Source organism: Lipophrys pholis (assembly GCF_963383615.2).
Source record: "Lipophrys pholis genome assembly, chromosome: 14".
NCBI lineage: Eukaryota > Metazoa > Chordata > Actinopteri > Blenniiformes > Blenniidae > Lipophrys > Lipophrys pholis.
The window spans coordinates 19,797,725-19,821,052 of record NC_137633.1 but is presented as its reverse complement, the minus strand read 5'-3'; the positions used below and the strand labels follow the sequence as shown (position 1 = coordinate 19,821,052).

The 23,328-nt window shown below is 42.2% G+C and overlaps 1 protein-coding gene across 1 annotated transcript; it reads right to left on the bottom strand.

Annotated features, from left to right (window-relative positions):
- Nucleotides 1-10,005: 10,005 nt before the first annotated feature.
- LOC308120219 (synapse differentiation-inducing gene protein 1-like) lies at nucleotides 10,006-20,734 on the bottom strand. Its single transcript, XM_080480693.1, has 4 exons — nucleotides 20,099-20,734; nucleotides 18,002-18,493; nucleotides 11,972-12,109; nucleotides 10,006-11,305 (listed from the first exon to the last, which is right to left on the bottom strand). The coding sequence occupies exons 2-4, from the start codon at nucleotides 18,425-18,427 to the stop codon at nucleotides 11,147-11,149; spliced, it is 723 nt and encodes a 240-aa protein (XP_080336819.1). The 5' UTR covers nucleotides 18,428-18,493; nucleotides 20,099-20,734; the 3' UTR covers nucleotides 10,006-11,146.
- Between the last annotated feature and the right edge of the window lie 2,594 nt (nucleotides 20,735-23,328).

The window sequence follows — 23,328 nt, the reverse complement described above, 5'->3', positions numbered from 1 at the left end:
TCAGAAAATGGTAAAAGGCCTGATTTTCATTTTCTGATTTGATATTGGGGGACAACTAATTGTTATTATTATACATCCCTTTTCTCCTGCTTATCTATTTCGTGGGGGTGGCAGTCTGAGCACTGTCACCCAGATCACATTGCACTGATTTAGAACCTTTCCTGCAGGTGGTGAGCCCACGGGAAGGTGGTGCCCAGTGTGGGACATGAACCCACTACCTTGAAATTGCAAGTCTCATGCTCTACCAACTGAGCTAGCCAGGGGCTATTTTTATTATTGTTATGATAATAATAATAATAAGTTGTTTTTCCTGTCATTGAGTAAATAATATTAACATGTCAAAGTCTCAAACCCACTGTGGATTATACAAATAGTAACATATTGTATGTTTATTGCTAAATCAGCTATTATCTAATTTGTCTAATTTTCTACTTGACATATATAAATACTTTTTCTCATTCTTTAGAAAGTGTGTACACGTAATAAAATGTCATTACATGGGTGGCAAACAGAAGAAAGCAATAATCTGAGGCGACGCAGAGATCAGATCAGCATCAATCTGCATGTTTCCTTCCTATTTGGCCAGCAAACTTGGCAATTTTGAAGCTGAAACCACCAATTTTTTTAAAATAATTAGTTTGTAGCACATATATGTCCAATATTATCTGATTGAATTCTTTTTTTTACATTTCGAGATGACAGCTGAGGCCTCAACTGACCTCCTGTAATAGACTCTGTTTACTTTATTATGATCTCACCTGCCTTTCTTACTTCCTGCTCTGTGTTTCTCGTGGCAGAAAATGCCATCGCCCCCTTCCAGGGAAGTGCCAGGTACTCAGATTACAATTAAAAACTGCCACAGCTTGCTGAGTCTTATCTCAGAACTGCATTAAAGACTCCTGCTGGCATAAGACTGTGTTTTTTAGGAATGCTCAGAGGCACGAAAGAAAAAAAAGTGTCCGGTGTGCTCTTATCAAGAGAAGAAGAAAACCTGAACAGATAGAAAGTGCTCCCTTGTTGCTCAAGAGTGATAAGTGAAGCCAGAAGATGAGGCTGTGAGGCCCTTATCAGTCCAGACTGTGTCCTGAGCCACAGAGAGAGGCATGCTGCTGTGTGACGAAGGCCAGATAAGAGTGTGTGTGTGTGTGAAATGTTCCAAAGATGAGCTCAACTCTGACGTGTAAGAAAAGAGGAGCTGTGAGGCACACCGCTGAAGGGAGAGAGGGAGACGGGTTGTGGATGCTGACATCTGCTGCGTTCAGGGTTTCTGTGGGGATGTCTCTATGTCCCGAAGCACACTGAGAGGTGCCACTGAGAACCTGTTGGGAACACAGATTAGAAAAAGGTTTGCTGAGGTACAATGGCTGCAAAGGAATGAGAAATATTACCTTCCAGGTGAAAAAAAAATCCGTAAATGTCTTATCGGGTACATGTGCAAAGAACTCAAAGTTGCTTACTGATTATATTCAATAGAAAAAAGCGGCCTAAAATAAAGTTGTGACACATGATTTCAAAAGTTATCCCAGTTATCCTGAACTGAATACGTTCACCTTTTTAGAGGAAGATAATTAAAGAAAAATTTACTTTTTGTTCAAACCGTAAATGATTGTAGGGTGTCACTGTTTAATTTAATGGGGTCACAAGCCAGAGAGGCTGTGAGCCTCCGTGTTAATGCGTCATCCATCAATTCTTTGAGAGATTTAAAAAAAAAAAAAAAAAGGCTCAGGTTTTATTCTTCTTAAGCTATGTTGCTGAATTAAATCCAAGGGTGCCAGGACGAGGGGCCACCGGGTGATTGGCCACCTTGTGTGCAAGTGATGGAATATGTGTATAAATCAGCCACTCGTCATTACATTAAAAAAAGGGAAATAAAAGAAAAAACTAAAGTCCAGTATATATAATTTTTTGAAAAACAAGAGTGTTAGTGTACGAATTATTGATTCAACATTTAAGAAAAATAATACACAACCAAATAAAATTGATCTCGTGAACCCCCCCCCCCCCCCCCCCCCCCCCCCCCAGCAACAGCACGGGACTTCAAAATAAAACAGGAAACAGACAGAAAATATACACAGTGACACTTTGGATACTTGCATCGAGGAAAAGAAAAGAAAAAATAATGACAAAAGACAGAAAGATGTGAAGTAACAAAAACAAACAGGCAAGAAACCAAAAAGGCAACAGAGTTGCAGTAATATATGCTCATTATCACATAACTTCAATATCGATTGTCTCAATTTTTCCTATGTAAGCTAAAAAAGTAACATGGCATTCCTCAGCACACCTTTTTGTAGTTTTCCCCCATGTCAGATGATGCATCAGGTCTTTCATCCATTGTTTGGCTGAATGAGACGCAAAAGCTCCCATAGCTTTGTTTGGTAATTGATGTTCATGAAGCTACTCCAAATACTGCGACAAGAGCACATTAAGCAGCCATTTAAATGAAACAATCAGGTATTTCTGAATTAGATTTGACCTAAAAAGAAATCTGTCGCTATTGATTTAGGAAAAGGTTTAAAATCTCGTCCTTGCAACAAACTGTAGTCAAACAAATGTGAAACCGGTTTAATTCCCTCTAACTGCATCACACATAAAATAAGTAAAATTGGCCTTTAAATCCAGCACTTGAGTATCCTTAATTTTATTTGGTTCAATAAATATCATTTCACATTTTACTGCTTCATTAGGTAGGCTATACCAGTACACATTAATTTCACGTTGTCTATTTGTTATTTTAGTCCAACAGCTCTGCCATAACAACTATCCAGGCTTCACATAAGCAAAAACAAGCATTTCGCCTGCCAGGAGGTAATATTGTATTATTCTATCCGTCTGTTTTGTATATTCATGTATCCAGTGTGAGGCTGTGGGAGGCTGGAATCTGCCCCGGAGTGTACTTTAAGGGCATTTCTGTGGGTGTGTGCATCCCGAAAGAGGTCACTGCTTCACTAAAGGAATGCAAATGTCAAAGAAGTCAACTCGCCGAGGTAAAGAGACGACCTGCCCCTGGATGTGTTGGAATAAAAGCGCCTCAAACATGCTGAGTTGGCACTCTAAGCGCTGACTGCTATTCATGTATGATATGAATCCCAAAGGGCAGCCCGCATGAGTTTAGCTCCGTCCGCTGACGTCACTGATGCTTCTGTTGACCTAGAAAGTGTCCCCAGAATAATCAAATATACATTAAATTTATCTTCCTTGCATGGAAAAACGATCTTGGCATGAACTTCAAACAGCATGCGAGCTTCTGTAATCTCTCATGTGAAGTGTGAGCGTCTGATTCGAGATCTGTCGCACAATACCGAGCCAAGAGGTTTATCTACTTTTGCAAACTAACCGTCGAGTCCCCAAACTGCGTGGGACTTCAGGACACAGTTTTCTCTCTCCTCTTTCAGTTCCTCCCGTTGGGCAGTGAGCTGAAGACGCGGCGTCGTTCTTGATTTAAAGCGTTCTATTACCATAACACGTCGTCTCAAAACGCTGCTTGTCTATAGAGTTTAAAAGGAAATCTTATGATACAGACTAGTTGACTGTCATAGGCTATAGTTGCCTCTACGAGGAAAAAGAAGAAGAACAACAACAACAAACAGTCTGTGTGTGTTTGTTGCATTTTAAACTTTGTAGCACCGATGTTTAGCGCTCGTGTGCTTCCAAGATTATTGGTGTTGAGATGATGACTTCTATTTCCTCTAGATCAGAGGTGTCAAACTCATTTTAGTTCAATTTTCATCTTCAGTGAGCTGCACCAGTAAAATATTCTCATAATGACCTTTAAATTCACATTTTAAGAGTTTTTCTTTGTTGGGGCGTAAAGTCTACGTGATGAAAATGTCTCCATTTTCACAAAACCAAACAATTATGATGGAAAATGACTACAATCTAAAGTTGCTGCTGCTACTGCTATCTTTCTTTATAATGTGCCTTATCCTTATTTATTCTATTATTTGAAAACTTATTTAACTAATTATCTCTACATACTCTGTTCCTTCTTTTTTTTTGTCTTTTAGTTGATTATAGGTTGGGGGACCAGCAAAGTAGGCTTTTCATTGTACAGTGTACATGTCTATTTATATGTATATATGATAAGAAACAATTTAAAGTTGAACTAAAGTCAGTTTTAATGATGCTGGCTCAAAATACAGTGAAATGTCCGAAGAACCTCTATAGCTGTTGCATTATGTATGATTTTACAAGCTCACCCTGACAGCTAGACTTTGAGGCCAGTTTAATAGCAGTAAGTTTTCATTGCAGCATCACTGATATCTCAGCTCGGGTCTCAGTTTGGGGCTTTCCCACCAGAAAGAACCAGGTTCTAGTTCGGAGCCAGGGTCAGACTTAGAACCAGTTCTTTGTCTTTCCACTGCGAATGCCCCGGCCTATCAGGGGCTAAACGGGTGCTAAGCCGGCCCCACATCGTTGACACGTTATCAGCTGGGGGCGGAGTTATCGCTACCTACGAAGCAGAAGAGATTCTGAACCGGCATTCTGAAATCTTCAGCCAACACGGAGCCCTGGAGTGGTTATAGAGAAAAAAATAATAACACGTGGGAATGATATAATAAGTCGCTCCCTCAAGTTAATATAGCGAGGAACAAGGTCATTTAATCGGCGATCGTGTAGCCGGGAGCTCTCGAACTGCTGTGCTGTAGAGCTCCTGCGCCTTCCTGTCAGCTGCTTCGGATATAGAATTTAGAAGTAGTTTTCCATTGTTGTTTTTTTCACACTTTTCACTGTAACATCATTGTTACTAACTTCACGTCCAGGTCTTGTATCACGTTATGACTGCAGGAACTTTTGGTTCATCAGCAACTACAAAACAAACCTCATACTACTGTAAATGAAAGCTCGGCTATATTTAGCATGAAGTGTGCCTTTTGATGGCTTCATCTGAAAGAGAATTTGTGTTTACGTAGGATGCCATTGGAAACAGCTGTAGAGCTGTTCTATTATTCTACACCTCCATTCCTCCATGTTGAAGCCTTTGATTCAGACGCATCCAGAAATAAAGTGAAAGGAGCAGAAATTCACAATGTAATGCCGTAATCTTGAAAAATGAGCCCCAAGCTCATTCACGGCTTATTATTTTCTTTTCAATGGCCACTCCGGGGCTCTGTACTAAAACAAGACGGACGTGAAAAAAAAAACAATGGAGCGACGAGGGGACGCAATGTTTTTCTGGCTCTTTGGTCTGCATCCGAGGTTCAGGCCAGACTAGATGGAGCGAACCGGACCAAACCGATGAATACAGTCCGTCTCCTCGTTCCGGTGTGAGCGCTACATTGGTGAAATTAGCTCCTGGTTCTTGTTGGTGGAAAAGCCCTGAGTGTTGTGTTGTGTTGTGTTGTGTTGTGTTGTGTTGTGTTGTCTTGTGTTGTGTTGTGTTGTGTTGTTTCTACTCTTAAGAAATTTGTTTGAAAAAAAATCTGTGTTTTCTTTGAAATAGTTACCATTTGCTTTGTGGCTGTATTTATTGCCTACTGGTGTATTTTTAATGCCTCAAAGGAAAAGTTTGCTGCAGAATTTCTATCCTTTACGATGTACGAGCTACTTTAACGTCTTTATGTGTCTTTGTTTATAGTCTGGACCTGTGGTAAAAGTTACATTAATGTTTTTGATGCATTCAAGTTTTTTGTGTATAATAGCTACAATAAAGGCGTCACTCTGGACCCTCTGTGCCCCTGAAAAGCTTCTGAAGTTATAAGCAGTACAGGTTTTTTGTTTTTTCCCCTCCGTGTCTTGAGGGATGAGTAAAGTCACCTGAGTGGAACAAAAGAGAAAAACACACAAGAAAATGAAAAGGATCTTTCTCTCCGAAAGGTTAATAAACTGAAAGATACAATATCATTATTCACAGCTTTTTGTAAAGTAATTGTTGCAATTTGCAGCCACTTTAAATCAATCCTCTTTTGTTGGCAGCAAACTTTAAAAAAAAACAAAAAACGGTTTCTGTTCTTGGTCGACCACGGACGGTGACAAGCGTTTCATCAAGGCAAAGATAGGAATCTAAAAACGCCTTTCAGTGGCATGACGAGCACCCTGCCGCTTATTAATGCAGCACTCAGCTTTAATGTGTTTTTGTCTTTCCACTCTGTTCCACTCTATAATCCTTCTTTATTTTTTTTTTTGTTTCAGCTCATTCATCATTTTTCTCCCTCCCTCCGGAAACATGAGTCTCTCTCCACCTCTGACTGAAGCACTTTCTTTAGTTTTTTTTTTTTTGTCAGACGTGACACGTTGGGCTCCGGCTTTGTCAAATCTGACAAAAGCAGATTTTCATTTAATGAAAGCTTAAAGGGTAAAATTGAGAAATTCAGTAGGGCCAAAGTAATGAGGCTTTGAGATCAGAAACTACAGCCTCCATTGAAGCTGCATTTACACATGCGATCTCTCGTATTTCAAAACGTTTAGAGAGCAAAACTGTTCCATCACATTTCTAGTGATAAACTAATGTGAGGAAACCATCTGTTGCTGTATAAATCAGTTAAAACCTGAGTTGGTACTTGTTGATATTGTATCATTGCTTCAGGTTTTTAACTTCAATATTAATTTTATTTCATTTACTAATGTTAATATAAGTACACCACAGCATTTACTGACACCAAAAAAAAAAATTCGACCTAAAAAATTATAATCTAAACCTGATATTCCATGATGTTTGATATTCTGTTATCAGGAGACAAAAACTGCGGAGACTCAAGTGATGATTATGGATTAATGATGAATTTATATGAGCAAAATAGTACATTTTGATAAAAAAAAATTCGAATATAATGAACAATTTTATCGTGGGAGGTAGTGAGTCAACAAAGGGAGAGGTGAAACTGCACGATAGTAAAGTTTTACATGGATGTTGAGTTGCTGGAATAAGATCCCAAATCAATACTAAGAATAAAATAGATCAGAAATAGTCTTATTGCAAATAGTATCGATTATAGTAACAATAGTGCTCGAAAGAATGTATTGCATTAATCAATCACGGCTGCCCGGACTGCACACATTGTGTGTGTCCCCCAGTGTTATCTTTGTTCAATGCATGCGATCTGTATATTTGTTGAAGTCAGACTTCAACCGGCTGCTGCCTTTCGGAAAGTTTGTATCCACGTGGGGGCGGATGACTAATAAAATCAGTTTGCTGCTGGTGGTCTGAGCTATGGATGCAGTGTTTGTATGCGTGTGCGAGTGATCTTAGCAGGCGTGGGTGAAGCTTCCTATCTGTTGAGGGAGAGAAAACACATGCAGCGCTGCACTTTCTGACAGAGCGAGCCCACTTGAGCGGCCCATACAGCCCCCATTGATGAGAGCGGCACTTTCGCCCCCGTCTGCCCCGTCCAGCGGCATTTGGTGCATTAGAGATTTGCTCTGGAAGAGAGATTTGCTCGGGAAGAGAGAAAACCGGCGCATTAAGGCGAGGTCAGGCTGTACAGGCTCACCTGTGAGACTTGCTTGTTTTGCCATCCGCTTCAGAGCTTGATGTGATACGGTGAAGACACCAGTGTGGGAGGATGACCCCCCCCCCCCCCCCCCCCCCCCCTTCCTTAAAGGTTATTGGGATACATAAGAAATAAGCTTGTTGTCGTTATGGTTAATGCTTATTTTGCAAATTAAATCTAGGAAATAATTAGGCCTTGTTCACATGTTCAAGTGAAAACGCAAAACTTCTGTTGGTTTTGGGTGTTTGCTCACATGACAACAGTGGTTGGAGTCAATGAAAACACAACTTTTTGAAAAGAAAAATTGCTCTCAAGGTGGAACTTTTTGGAAACGCTCCGACTCTGTGAGGAAAACACAACTTTATGAAAACGCTGCTGGCTACTCCGCATACGCACCGCGGCATTCTTCTGCACATGTCTACGTAGATGGACAACAACAACGTTTCCTCCAGAGTGCCATGACTCCCAGTCCACGTTCTCCTGGGACTTGATAGTTTTATAGTTGACAGTCACAGCACAGAAATGAGGGCCTTAAATGTCAACTGTAGCTTTTTCTAACCAATTAACAACAATTAACACTCAGTAGATCTGTGCAGGTCGGTGTGAGTAGGTGTATGGAGGGTTCCCTCCTCTGCTTCTGCTTTGTGCCGGTCTTTCTTGCTGCTTTCTCAGATTTGAGGTTAAATCTTTCAGCGTAGATAAAAGTTTTCTTCCCCAGCAGAGTGCACGGTGGGCGCTTCGGTTTTTGTCACTTTTTAGTCAGTCCAACACAAAGTAATGTCGGCCTTTTCCAGCATTAAATGCTGCAGGTTGTGGTCGCTCCATGCCATCTCCTGTTGTTTACACGGATGTCGGGCAGCTGATAGGTCATTGCCATGAGACATTCTCACAAGACAAAATCACGGTTTAGTAACACGGCCTGCGAGCGGGAAAGTAACCCTAATAAGTATTACATCAGTGGTAGCATCCCTCTGTAAAGTTCAGGACACTCTGATTGGATGGCGGGTGGACCAGGAGAACGGGACGTGCGCGATGATCGATCCAAGTCCTGGAGGGGAGTAAAGTGCTGCTCTCATTTTGTTCTGGCATCCCGGCTGAAGAGGAGCAGGGATTGTTCCTGACGCTCGCAGTACTCTGGCAGCGAAAGTCACCTCCAGGATCGACAGTGAATGATGCCAAAAAGACAGTGACGAGACCTGCCAGTTACCGCACAGGCCTGTGCCTGCAATAGCAAATAGTCAATATAGTGCTCGGCGGGCGACAATAAGCTGTGACAGGAAGCTCTAACCACACAATCTGCCTCGTGTTCACTGGTTCCCAACCTTTGTTGTCAGATATAACCTGACAGGCCTGTCAGCCAGCTGCGGTTCCCTTTAATCACCCACCGAATAAAAGACATGTTTGTACAGTCCTCACAACAGAAATGATATAAATGTAGAAACTATTATAATCAGTTTGCAAATGTAATTCTGAGGACGACTACAAGAGTTTAGCTCACGGTTCAGCTGCTAAAACGTATAGTTGTTATGCTTGAGTTGTCACATCTGCAGACCTGAACATTGTAGTCATTTATCCTACCGGTAACAATATGACAGTCTTTAACAAGGCTTTTTCAAATCTTGTAAGTATGAAGACAGTAATTATATTTGGCTGCACATGGGCGTGCTTAACAATGTGCTTAACTGTGCAGGACTCATGTTTCTTGGTTTCACACAGTTTCACATACAGCAGGGTTGTCACACATTTTAGTTCAAGGGCCGCACACAGTCCAATTTCATTTTAAATGGGCTGGTAATATAGTGCCTTAATAACCTTGAATTTTGAACATTAAAGGTATTTTTTGTGTTATGGCACCGAGTATACGTGGTGAAAATGTCTCTGTTTTCATAAAACAAAACAATTACTACTAAAAATGACTATAATCTCAACATAAGCTCATTTTAATGTAACCTTCTGGTGCAAAACACAAAGCCAGCAGCCTATAAAATCCACATTTTTTCATAGCTTGATTTGTTTTCTCTCAATTTTTGGGAAGATATCAAGACAGTAATATACATGTTGAGGTCGAAATACTCATTATTACCTTTGATTCCAAATTGTAGTTCCTGCGCAAAGCGATAAACCCAAGTTGCTCATCTGCACGGAGGTGGGAAATAAAAATCAAAATCTGAATTTTGACTCAGGAAACTGGCAGTTTAGTTGCACATATAAAGAAGGATATTGGGGAAAAAAATGTGGATTTTGGGGGGAATCTGTACATGGATAAACATAAATAACATATTTGTTATCCAGCTGTTCAGTACAACTTGTATTTTCTTTAGTCTAAACTTGATCAAAGATAATCTCTATTGCAATGTGTTTGCTTGCATGATAAAAGTCTGTAAAACCGTTACACACATGACATAGAAGCGAGAATACGACTGGGGTCGACTAACAAAACCAGCGTGTTATGATGACTCCTACTATGCCTTATCTATAAGACTAATAGGAACTGACAACAGGCAATTAGCTGGGCTGACCCATGTGGCCCTTTCTCTTTACCTCTCGGAGTGAAAATAAATGAGGGAACGTGAGACACGGCCGAGTGTTTTTATTATTCATGCCAAATTAATTTATTGATTAAATTTACAGTACACAATAGACACTAAGAACCCTTTTGTCCACTGCTCAGCAGCTTTGTGTACACTCTCAACCCATCAATTTGTCATCTTTCTTTCATTTAAGTCACATAAAAATCAACAGCGGGACAGTTTTTTTTTTTTTTCTCCCAGAGAAACTCATTTACAATGGATAATTCACAATTTGCAATCGTCTTTACAGATAATACATCCACTATAAAGGTTGAAATAAAAATGACGTAAATGATGATTGTGGTAAACGGTAGGTAGTTTTTTCTTTTTCTTTTTTTTTTTTTACTTCCTTCAGTTCTTTTTCTCTCAGGGATGTTCACACAACATTTTCAAGTGAAAACGCAAAACGTTTGTTGCGTCTTGGGTGTGTGTTTACATGACAACGGTGCTCAGAGCCACATGAAACACATCTTTTTGAAAACGCCTCCCAAGATGGAACTTTCAGAAAACGTTCCGACACCGTAGTCCTGTAAACAGGGAAAAAGCAACTTTTCTGAGACGCTGCTACTGTGCATGCGCACCACGTCTGCAGTAGTTCTTCTGCACATTCAGTTCACAGTCAATGTAATAGTAATCCAATTTGGTTGTCAGTCCATACGAATGCCCATCTACTCCCATTTTTAGTGTTTATAGCGTTTTGTTCTCTGCCTGCATCCATGTGTGCCATTTACCCACTCGTGGCTCAAGATGAAAACTAGAACGGTTTCTGCCGTTTTCATGGAAACTGACTTTGTTTTCAAAATGTCGCAGTGTAAAGGCAAAATGCAAAAATTATGCGTTTTCACTGGAAATATTATCGTGTAACCGGGGCAGCACAGTCTTACATAGTAGATATCTTTCCCAGCTGTGGTTTCTTCTTTTACTCCCTGTAATATCTCGATGGGAGTTTTGAAACAGGATCAATATGTAGTCTGAGTAATACTCCTTCCACACGTACTGCCGTCTCTTCAGCCTCTTTTTCTGCATTAGTCCTTTCTGTTGTCACAGCTTCTTCCTTTCCCGAATGGGATTTGTCCAAGCCTTCTCCTTCCTCCCGTCCTGCCTCCTCTTCCTCTCCATCTCATCCAGAAGCGAGCGGTCTCTGTGCTATACATGTCCGGGCTTGGACAGGTAGGCTATGAGGGCCACAACCACCCCCACGTACATCCCCGTGCCGATGGTGATGGAAAGCGCGGCCAGGAATAGGGCTCTTCTGGAGCTCATCCCGGCTCTGGAGAAGTCTCCCTTAGCGATGGCCTTGCCAGTCTGACGAAACAAAGCAGAGAGTGAAATGAGCCGGTGTGTTACTCATCAGCTCCGAGTGTGTGAGTAGGTGTTAAGCCACAGTTAAAAGAGAGAAAACAAGAAATGCTCTGAGGGAGCCATTAGTTACCATGGCAATTAGGTCATTATCCCTCTGACAGTGACAAATGTGTTGTCGGGCTGTTTTGGGTTCCTATCATAAAATCAGCCTGACCTTTATTTATTCTTCTGACACACTATTTTCTGTTCCAGTATAATTGTCTCTGCAATTATCGTGAAAGATGTTGCAAAAGTACTCAGATATGCTGTATTATGTTTGAGGTTGCAGGGCTTGAACCCCCCTGCTTTCAGAACCATGAGATGCTGTAATTGTGAATTAAGTCTCAGCTACAGTACGGAAGACACATTCTCGCACACAGTTTATAAAAAAAACGAGTCGTGAACCAAAACCTCAGCCTTTAATGGCATCCCGGAGTGAACACGGATGACTGACAAGCGGGCCGAACCTGCTGAATTTACACAGTCAGTCGTCTGAAACAACCGCATGCAGGGTCACAGGGTGGAAAATGGGCTGTGGTAGCACTTGTCTGAGTGCTTGTGCTCACTGACCTTAAATAGAACGCAGCGTAATCACAGTTAATGACAAGCTTGAGGTGTCTGGGCCTTTACCTTGTGAGAGTAGTAAAAGGCAACGATGCCCAGGGGCCAGAAGCAGCAGAGCATGGAGAAGATGGTTAGGCCCAAGTAGTCCCGAGGGGGCAGCACGATGAAGTTGTCCTCACTCTCACTGTCACTGGAGCTGTCACTCTGTAAGACATCAGGTGAATGAAGAATGATTAACAGAGAGGAAAAGGAAGAGCGAGTGCTATTCAAAGCATGGTTTACATCGGCGCTGTTTGAAGTGTGGGGCGGACCTCCTCCTGGGGGGTTTGATGACAGAGCTGGCATAGCAACAGGTGATCCCTTTTCCCAGTGAGATATTTTGTACTACAATCGTCACAAATACAAAAGTGGAGGGAAAAATGATTTTCAGTACAAAATATTTAATGTAACAAACATGACAGCTGCAGACAAAGATGGTTTACTGAAGAGTGACATCACTTTTTCACTGCGTGAGCAGCCCCTAGATCGTTTAACACTTAATCACATTCACCCATTCACACACACCAATGAAAATGGCTGCCATGCAAGGAGCTCAGTCCATCTAATGGGAGAAAATTGGGGTTCATTGTCTTGCTCAAGGACACTTTCCCATCTGGACCCACTCTAAACAACCGAGCCACAACCACCATTTGTAAAAATGACATCTGATAGACACAAATAATCCATTTTGCTCTATTGGCTTCATGAATATGGATTAACGTGTTCCATAACGTGCAAAACACTGAGAAGAATATATGTCAATGGGTCAAGATACAAGGTGCAATGTGAGTTTATATCTTTGGCTTGCTGATGTGTTTATTATTGTTTGAAGGAGGTGCAAGCTGGCTCGACCTTCAACACGCTTTTATTGTGACAAGAGATTTTTCCTTTGCTGGCCCACCACAACTTTTGTTTGCAGACTTGTATTGTCTCTCAAATCTTGACTTTGTGATCAATCATCTCCTTTTCCCCACATTTTTTCATCCAAATTCCGATTTGAAAACGCCACGTTTTTGCTCGTGGGGACACAGAGCTTCATCAAATCACTGAAAGCTAATGAACGTTGAAGTGTGGATTAAAACAGATCCGTCTCTTGTTAACAGTCTAAGTGAGCATGTTTTATGCAGGATCATAGTCAATTAGGCCCTTAGACTCACATAGATATTCAAAATAAAAACCCATCTAACGAGTATAACAAGAGTTATGTTATTTTCTTTATTGCCGCTTATCAATAATACCACATAATTTAGAGTTGGGGGAAGGGTATAATGTGGTTTAAGGTCTCAGAGGCCCCGTTTACACGTCAACGTTTCAAGTGGAAACACCTTGCTTCTGTGTTTTTGTTTCAGAAAAGTTTTGCGCTTACAGAACAATGTTATGAAAACCGTGTCTGTCAACAAGGAAACAGTAGAAAAGCTGAACACAGTGTAGTTTTCATGTTGGGTCAGAAGTTGACTCTTTTGTAATAAAACCACAATATAGTGTGAAGAGGACAATAAGCTATAAACATGAACAACGACGAGAAGACCGACGTTTGTGTCGACAGACGACCAAGTTGGATTGTTATTACAGGTGACTCTCAACTATAAAACTGCTAAGTTCCAGGAAAATAGTGATGGATGGATAGATAGACATGTAGATAGATAGACAGATAGATAGATAGATAGATAGATAGATAGATAGATAGATAGATAGATAGATAGATAGATAGATAGATAGATAGATAGATAGATAGATAGATATTTCTTTGCAAAAGGCTCACATTTAAAGCTTTCAAAGTGTCTAAACACACCTTTAGTTGTTATTAAATGCCAAGATGCAGCATAAAATATGGTACTCGATGCTGCAGTGAAAATTGTTGCAATGGATTGATTTTGATGGGAGTCATGACACTCTGGAGGCCGCCATTCTTTGTTCATTTACTTGTGCCTGTGCAGAAGAGCTATTCATTATGGCTATGAAGTGGAGCAACGTTTCTGAAAAATTGCATTTTCTCACATTTCCATGGAGATGGAGTCAGAGTTTTTTTTCCCAAAAGTTCCTCCTTGGGAGCTGTTTTAAAACCTTGTATTTTCAGTGGCACCAAGCATTGTTGTTTTGTAAATGAGCACCCAAAATGCAACAAAGGTATTCACTTGAAAACGAGTAAACGATGCTTTAGTGGGGGTTCATACTCCCACATTTTGAAAACTGTTGCATATACAAATATTACAGCAAAGAAATTTATGCTTTGAAAGAAGCCAAGTCGCCGTGACACTGATGTTGTTGTAATGATAAAGTTAGACAGACGAGTCAATCGTTGCGGTGTTTGTTGGAAATCTGTCTTGTGTTGTAGCTTGAACCTGACCTTCCCCCTGCCAACGCCGCCGCCGCCGCCACCCGCCCACCCACTGGCCACTATGTCTGCCCTCCTTCCACAACCGCCCAGGACAGGATGTCCTCAGCCAGCCAGAGAGGATTTGGTGCCTCTGTCAACACCCATGAGCGGCCTGACAGATAACACGGGATTAACGGATTGTTCCATCATCGCGAGGTGACAGGAGAAACAGCAAGAAGACAGTGTCATTTATGTGCTAAATTGCTTCAACAGCCTGAGAGACCTCCGCCGTCTTTCCTTAATGCACCCGGTGCCTCACAGGGTGGGGATGTTTTCGCCGGGCTCCCAATACTGTGCATTGCTATTGGAACGAGGGGCCACGGGGGCTGAGTGGGCTAATGAATGATGGATTCAAATGCCAGTCAGACTATGTGGGTTCATGGAGCAGGCAGCCAGGATGGCGTTGTGTCTGCATGGGTGACCTTAACAGAACGTGTTCTGACTTTCTGTCCTGCGGATGTTTGTCTGAATGCACAGCGCCCGTGAGGAACAGGTTTCATTTGTTAGCCCTGCTGCCTTCAGGGATCAATCAAATCCCGGAAAAGGAAGGCACAAAACAGAAATCAATATGTAAGCCAGCGACTGAAGCAGCCGTTTTAGCGGTAATTAAAGAACAGTCAGGGAGGTGAACGAAAAGAAAGAAACTGTGAATGATCACGGACAAGCACGTTTCCAGGCATGTTGTGCACAATTTTCTCTTTGAGCTTCTCATCCGATCCACATCCATCAAACCACGGGATTACAACGTAATTACCTGGACCTACTTCTGTGAAGATTCAGAGACGAGCGGACGATGCGAGCGCCAGGAAACAAACAGTTTACTACAGCCACCTTTTGCCAGGAGAAGATTATGAGGCACCCTCTTTTCTGCTTTATGAGCCCCGTCCACCTGGACAGCAGGGTGTGATCCATCAAAACAGCAGCTGGTCGTAACCGCATAATCTGACATCACATGAATAAACCGGTGAGCACAAACAGCCGTAATCTCCTTTTATCTTCGTAGCAGGACCTGATAACGGACCTGAGTGACGGCTGGGGATGGCAGCCCGGGCCCGGTCTGCCAGTATAACTGATGGAGCTCCACTGAGGCACAGTGCCTTTAACAAGCCTGTCACAGCTCTCTCCGAGGCCTCGTTAGCGCCTACGGCGGACAGTCCGCTCAGTACTGGGGCACCTGCAGACCTGTGCACCCCGTTCGCCGGGCCAATCACAGCGGCATCATGCATGGAGTCTTGTTATTTGTTGAAGGCAATTTATTATTTTCCCGTCACACTGATGTCAAATAGAAACTGACACAGCCTAGCGGTGAAGGCTTTTTTTTTCTTTCTCCCGGTGGCACACAATGGCTACAACAGTGGGAAAAGGGAAAATATGTCTGCCACAGACGATATCCTGAAATACAGGAAGCCTTCCAAGCTCAGCTCTGTACCTTCCTTTTTTTATCCCCTTAGCTGTGAAATGCCTCCTAATGTTGGATTTGCTGCTATGGAAAGCTGCTACGCACTGGCACATGTGGCACTGTTTGTGTGTTTTAATGACTCACACATGAATCTTGGCTTTAAAGCGCACACACAGGTTTCAGATTCGATAGCTTCTGAGGACTCTGTATTTTAATTACATAAATCTAATCAGGCAATTAATTTTCCCGAGTTGGGCACAAAAAAACGATGACCAAGGTCCAAGCTATGTACACAATTCTCCTCAATATGAGTATATCTCTTATTAAAAGCTTCATAACGGATTATTTTGATCAGCACCTGCTCCTACTCTGTATCAGACGTGTTCTTGTATTTCTTTATGTGTTTATCTGATGGTGGTGATTCAAATTCAGTGAAGTTGGGTAAAGCTGTGCACTCCAAATATAAACTGCACACCTCATAAATAAATGTAAATATATTACAATAAAAAGCTGCCACATTGGATGGAGCATACGAATGTATTTCTTTATATAGAGTATCGTCTGGACTTGTTACAGCTTACTTTGTCATTTTAATGGTCTTTTTATTAAAAGAACGAATCGGTTAAACATCTACATTTGAACAAAATCTCTTCTGAAAAAAGATGCCAGGAAAAGGCATCCACCCGATCCCCAGAAATCCCCAGATGTTCACTAAGGTCCCAAATACGTGACAACATTTTAAAGGGAAAATGTAAAACTTTCATTGCGTTTTGGAAGTCTGTTTACACGACAACGGTGCAAGGAGCAACTGAAAACCCAACTATCTGAAAACGCTCGGGCTCCGTCTTCATGAAGACGGAGGAAACGCTGCCACTGCGCACCACGGCTGTAGTGAATAGTTCTTCTGCACATGCTTGAGCCTCTACAGTGTCATCAGAGTGTGGTTTCATTCCAAAAGCAAATGACAGCATCCACTATTGGCCCAGCATGAAAACTACATAGTTTGCAGTGTTCTTCCATTTGTATGGACATTGTTTTCAAACCGTTGCCGTGCAAACCCATAAATGATGCGTTTTGACTTGAAAAGTTGTCATATAAATGGAGCCTAAGTTTGATTTGAATAGTAAGTTCTTACTGATCTCACCTCTAATCAAACCCTCACCTCAATCAAAACCTTTGACTCGACTCATAACATATATTCATTAAAGATTCGATAATCTTTGTCATAAAGATTTCCTGTTTTCAAGGTTGACAAAGTGTGAGTGCGTGAGCAAAGTCCGGACCCTACAACAATGACAGCACCCAAGTACAGACTCACCGAGGAGGAAAGAAAATTAATGCATGTGGAAAAAAAAAGTCTCATATTTCAACCGGAAACTCAACTTCTCATCCGAGCACTGTTCGTCTGATTCATTTGCTCTCCCGAATTGTCATAAAATAACTTTAGCTGCGGGCTCACCTGCTCCGGCAGCCATGAATCAGCGAACTCCTGCTTAATACCCTCAAAGCACGACATCACTTATGGCATTGATGGCGGTCGCTTCCATGTTTCTATCTATCTGCCAGGCCTCCGAGTGACAAGAGCTGGCGCGATCATCAGCCCAGTTAGGGTGCTATACTTCTTGTTCTGCCAGCGCCGAGCCCTGGGTATTTTACAAGCATCCCTGAGTGAAATTACATTCTCACCCATTCTGAAAAGACTTTGCTCTTTTTGCTGTCATGTTTTCTTTTTTCGAGGTCTATGCTTCAAATAATGCAGCTATGTCTGAATAGATAAAATCAGACGTGTCACATATTTATTTTCGAATGCAATTATACAACAAAAGCATACAATTACCCCGCACTGCATTAGAAAAGCTCCAGCAAATTGACCATTTATAGTACAGAGTGAGAAATGAGTGTGAATCACACTGGTAGTCTATTGGAACACCAAATGAAATAATAAGCATCACTGGAGTGTACGCACCATGACTCATTTTCTGTTGAAAGATGGCCCTGACAGTTACAAGTAAGTGTTGAAACGCCTCTAATTTCATACAGCTACTCAATATTCTAATTACTCTGTCAAACACTGCCAAACGGTGCTCGCTTGCATCACTTTTCACGTGGTTACAGTAATTATTCTTATCTGGCTCATATCAGAAGTGAAAGCTTTCAACTGTAACCATTACCACAGCTACAAAGTTAAAGTTCAGCTGAGTGTTGGGCTGAAGTGTCCCTGCCCTGCAATGTGAGTCTATGCAGACGATGTTTTAATGTTCTGCTCCGAGTGACGTCTCACCTCGTACTCGGGACACTGCTCCTCCTCCACGTCGTACGACACCGTCTGGATCTTCACGTCTTTCTCTCCCTGTAAACTGTCCACCACGTTCTCCACGGAAACTCCGTCCGACACGGCGTCCTTGCCCTCGGTAAACGTGGTCTCAAAGCTCTCGCTCTTGGAGTCCTTGCTGTGGAGGCTGACGTCGTCCTTGTACAGGATGAAGTTGGGCCTGTAGAAGGCCTCCACCGCCAGATGCAGGGACGTCGCATCCAGGAACTGCTGAGTTTTATGCTTGTCGCCGGCCCCGGTGTAGTAGTAGCCGATCAGATTGTCCTGATAAGGTGGGCTTGAGTAGTCACACTGGTAGCCTTGGTAGTCGTTTTGGACCGCGTGCCTGCTGGTTTTGTCCAGCAGGGGGTTCTGGAGCTCGCTCAGACTCTCCATGGTTGGTGGCTGGTTTAGACTCTAGTGGATAAAAGGATGCAGTCCGGAGAACTGGCAGGCTTGAAGCTGGAAGAACAAACAGCATTAAGTTGTAGTAACATAACAGTCTATTCACATTTTATTTAGAAAAATCTCTATCAAGTTACAGAATAGTAAACCAAAGTAATGAAAAATTCTGCTTCTTTATTAATAATGCACCCTGAAGGACTGGACTTTAGTGCAGGAGATTTTTCATCTTGTTCGGCGATCAGCATTCATCTCACAAGCTCCCATCACTCTGAGCCATAAAATCACCATCTGCTGTACGTTCAACTGTTGCATCTCACTCGCTCCGTTTCATAAACATGTAGGAGAAAATATCTTCCTCATGTCACGGCTGCCTGTACTGAAAATTGAGGGGGAAAAAAGTGCAGCAGGTGTCGCCATACTGTGCAATTCACAGTGATTTGTGTGTGTGATCCCACCTTTATGGTTTCAAATGCAGCAGAAGAGCAGGACATGAGATGTGCCACAAAATCAGAAGTTTGTAATAAAATGAAGAAATAATTATGAAAGTCAGTCACTAAGGCAACCGGATCGCTAATGGAAAAGTCATGAGCATGTCCAGATTTGAGCAAGTAAGCTTAATTTATATTACAAAGCAGCTGTCAAGAACCTCCTTCGTTATGTTAATCTCTCCCCCCATGACTAATGAATAAAATAAGACTGCTGCTTTACGTCTTGCGAATAAATTCATTTCATGTTCTTATGGTAAAGGTAACGAGTCACACAAGGAGAATGCAGCACATCTTCATGGATGGGAAAAAAAACAATATGGCAGGGTTTGATTTATGAGGTTCAGGAGCTGAGTGAGTCATGCAAAATGAAATATGGACACATAATAATAATAATAACAACACAAATCGTGTCCTCATATTAAAATCTGCAGCTCCTGGACCTGCACCCTGCTCTCAGGAAAGACAAATGGAAATCCAGTGGAAGCTACTATTTATAGCAGATCAGTGTAGAGTGTAGCTTATAACTCCTGCATATACAATGATGTGGTGGCCTCAGCAGAAGACTTGGAGAGAACTCTGGACCCCTTGACCCCCCAGGAGAACAAAAGCTGGAGCAGCCAGCTACAGTAGGTTTCACAGTTATTTGCTGGAGAAGCATGAATAATGTGGGCAAGTGGTGTGAGCACACACACACACACACACACACACACACACACACACACACACACACACACACACACACACACACACACACACACACACACACACACACACACACACACACACACGCAGTATCGTGTCCACAACCTTTTGAGGCTGTGCCACTCGCCAGATAACAAGGAATTCCATTACACACTACATTAGACAACAAAACCCCACATCCCACGTCCACAAATAATTCATCTGGCACTCCAAGAAAGGCACTCACCACGCGTGAGTGGGGACACACACTTCACGATCATTTCTGACCATGAACACACTCCCTCCCCTCAGTCTACCTCCTCCTCACTATTTTTATTCCATTCACATTTGCGTTATTTTGTTTATTTAAATGCTCCATTACGAACACTGATCATGGAGAAAACATGTGAAATGTTTAACTCATTTCCTTAAAGCAGATAGAGATTTTTTGGTGAGTTTTTTTTTTTAAATCCCAGCAGCGCAAACATCTTACCTGGAGAAGAAATCCTCCCGTGGGTTTGTTCAGCATCGTTCTCCGGCGCGACTGAATTCGACGGAGACGGACCCACCTTATTAATTCAGTTTGTGGAAAACTGCCATCGTGCTGCTCGGCACTTAAAACCCCGCTGCTATTCCGTGTGTACCGGAGCGGAGTTTGCGGGTGGGGATGACGCGCACGCCATGGCACCGACGCTGCGTCTGACAGGTAGATCTTTTACGCGCAGAATCTCACTGAGACTGAGGCTCCAAATAACTCCGACCGAGGCTCAGCTGACTCCAGAAAACTGATTGGCTGCGTGAGGCAGGCTGTAAACTCTGTAAAACACATTTTCTAAACTCAACTCGCCTCCCTCGTGCGTCTATTCAGGGGTTTCCCCCCCTTTTTTTACGCAGCTCCGGGTTGGTCTGTTTGGCGTCGCTGCATAAGCAGAGAGTCCCCAGCTTCTAAAGTAAGCCTCTGAAATATGTTTTCGGTCACGTGATCCCACCTCCCCACTTTGCAGACTCCTATGATTCCTATCATGAAATAACTGCACCGCTTATCCGTTTCACAACTTAATTGGAAGCAGTTAAAGTGTTATTGTTCCCCACTGAGGACGCCCACTGACTCTGGGAAACACGCAGCCACAGAAGCAGCACGGATCAGCTTCTTAAGTCCTTCTTGCTGCGTGGATTTTAGGATTGCCCCCCCTCTGCCCCCCCCCCCCCCCCCCCCCCCCAAAAAAATTAACATCCTTCAAGCTTGTATTACTTGTCTCAGCATATGTGCCAGTTTACCTCACTGTCATTGTCTCCTGTACCTGCAGTGTGCACACAACTACTTCCAAATATAGCTCAGCAATAAACCACTATTACATTCATTGCACATTTATATTATATTAATATTTTACAAAAGCACATGCATTTATGATTAGCCTGCCAATTTGGATGCGCCTTTAACCTCACCCTGCTAAGCCTCTTATGATTACATGCTGCAGTTTATCATTGTAAACACTGTTTACATAACATTAATATAGATGTATTCTCCCATGCAAACAAATTGCTGTCATAATGGATTAGACACAGAAGAATTAGGCCTAATTTATTTTGCTCATATGAGAGCATAGAATCTAGAGAGCTGCAACATTTCACAAGACAACGCAGCCCGTGGTTTACAAGTCATATAAAAGCCACTAAAAACAGCATCTATCAAGTATTGTGATGCTTTGCAAAAAAAACTAAAAGACTGATATAGCGCCTGCTGAACACCGGACACATATCTTATTCAGAAGGAGCACTCTGTTTCACAGCCTCATAAAAACGTCTGGAGTTAATAATGTGCAAGACCAGGCTCTGTCACGTTCACTGGGAGATGCATTAAGGTGCTGATGGACACTTTATGGGAGAAACATGGGGCTGCATTTATAAGACTGGGCGCACATGTGCCGGAGTCACCTTGTGTTCACATGCACGGGGCGACGTGGCATAACAGCCCGGCCGTCTCTATGATGGATACCACTCCCTCAGGAGATGAGTATATTAGGAGAGGTGGGGGGTGATGGGGAGGGCTGCAGAACCTGTAACAGTCCATTCTCCTGCTCTCCGCATTGCTCTTCCTCTCTCTTTCAGTCTTTCTCTCCCCCGCTGTCTTCACTTTCCTCTATAGCCATAAGTACAGAAGCAGAGTTGTTTATTTATGATTGTCTCGGAAGAACAGCAGAGCAGAGTACGGTCTGTTATAGGATGACTCTCTCCGTGTCCCCTAATGCAAAAAACACAAGATGTCTGAGAACACAATGAGAGAAGAGATTGTAGATTACAGCCCTTCAACATGAGCAATTTTCCCTTTCAATTAAAAATAATGACAGAAAATCATGAATCAATTATTTTTTTTAATGCGTCTCATATCCTGCTTTTTTCAAGTTGGGGCTGAAGTCAATTACAGCTTTCAACTGGGCAAAAGACCGTCCATCACAGGAGTAACAGAGAGAGAGAGAGAGAGAGAGAGAGAGAGAGAGAGAGAGAGAGAGAGCGAGAGAGAGAGAGAGAGGGGATCTGAAGATAATCTATCAAGGAGAACATGCAAACTCCACACAGAACGGCCTGACCAGGATTTGAACCTTCTTGCTGAGAGGCGAGAGCGCTAACCACTGATTAACCATCCGGACCATATTAGCAACCTTCATCTGAACATCCATCCACATCCAGCCATACACTCAGATCTTATTTATCCATCTCGAAGAAACTGCACACTTGCACAGGGAGAACATGCAAACTCCATACAGAAGAGTGATGCAGTAACTTTTCCTTTGCTTGTTTCAAGTATTTGTTGACCCAATAATACCGTCTGCCACAGTTACAACAGTTACACTTATTGTTTAACACCGAAGCTTGTTTAATAAGAATTGATTTCCATTACACAAATATTAAGTGAACTGATTGTTTCCCTTTTTAAAACATGCACCAGTGTAAATTCAATCAGATCTCTCATAAATGTCATAAAGCAGCATTAGTTTCGATCAACATTTTTTTGCCCCATCCTGTATGTTACCTGCCTATGTTGCCATTGCTCTATCATTTTGAACACGAGCTAAGCAGAGGAAGAGTTTCGGAAGATAATCAGTTTAAAAAATCTGCAGTGCACAACAATGGAGTCCAGAATAGCACGGCAAACAAAGCAGAGCTCACTTGTGCCACATTAGAAATAGTTTTACGAGATTTCTCTTTAGACCGAGCTTTTGCCAGCCTTCTGTAGATGGACTGTGAATATTTATGGTCCTCACTATGCCCCTTTTCTTCTGCTCCATTTTCCTCTCTATATTTAGGTACTGTGTCACCACATAGCAGATGCACTATTTGTCAGACCCCCCCCTCCTCCGCCCCCCTCACTCCTCAGAGATTTTGCAATTTCAAGAAGCAACAAGACAATTAGGGCTGAATATGCAGGTATGCATATACTAAAAAGCATAGATTTTTCTCTGCCTCTCTGTGATATCAGAAGCAACTCTGACACTGTGAACTTTCCTAAGGCCCATTAAACAGCTTTCATCATTTAAACACTTTTGGGAATTAATCAGCCTAATCCGATTGGCAGGGAAAGTATCAAACCACTTAATTTGATATGGCCGAGCCGCTTTTGCAAAAAAAATAAATAAATACTGGAGGAGGGAGGAGGGTTAAGCTGCTTTTCCCTAGTTGCAGCTCTGTGCATTATTTCCTATTTGATTAAACACAGTAGTAAAG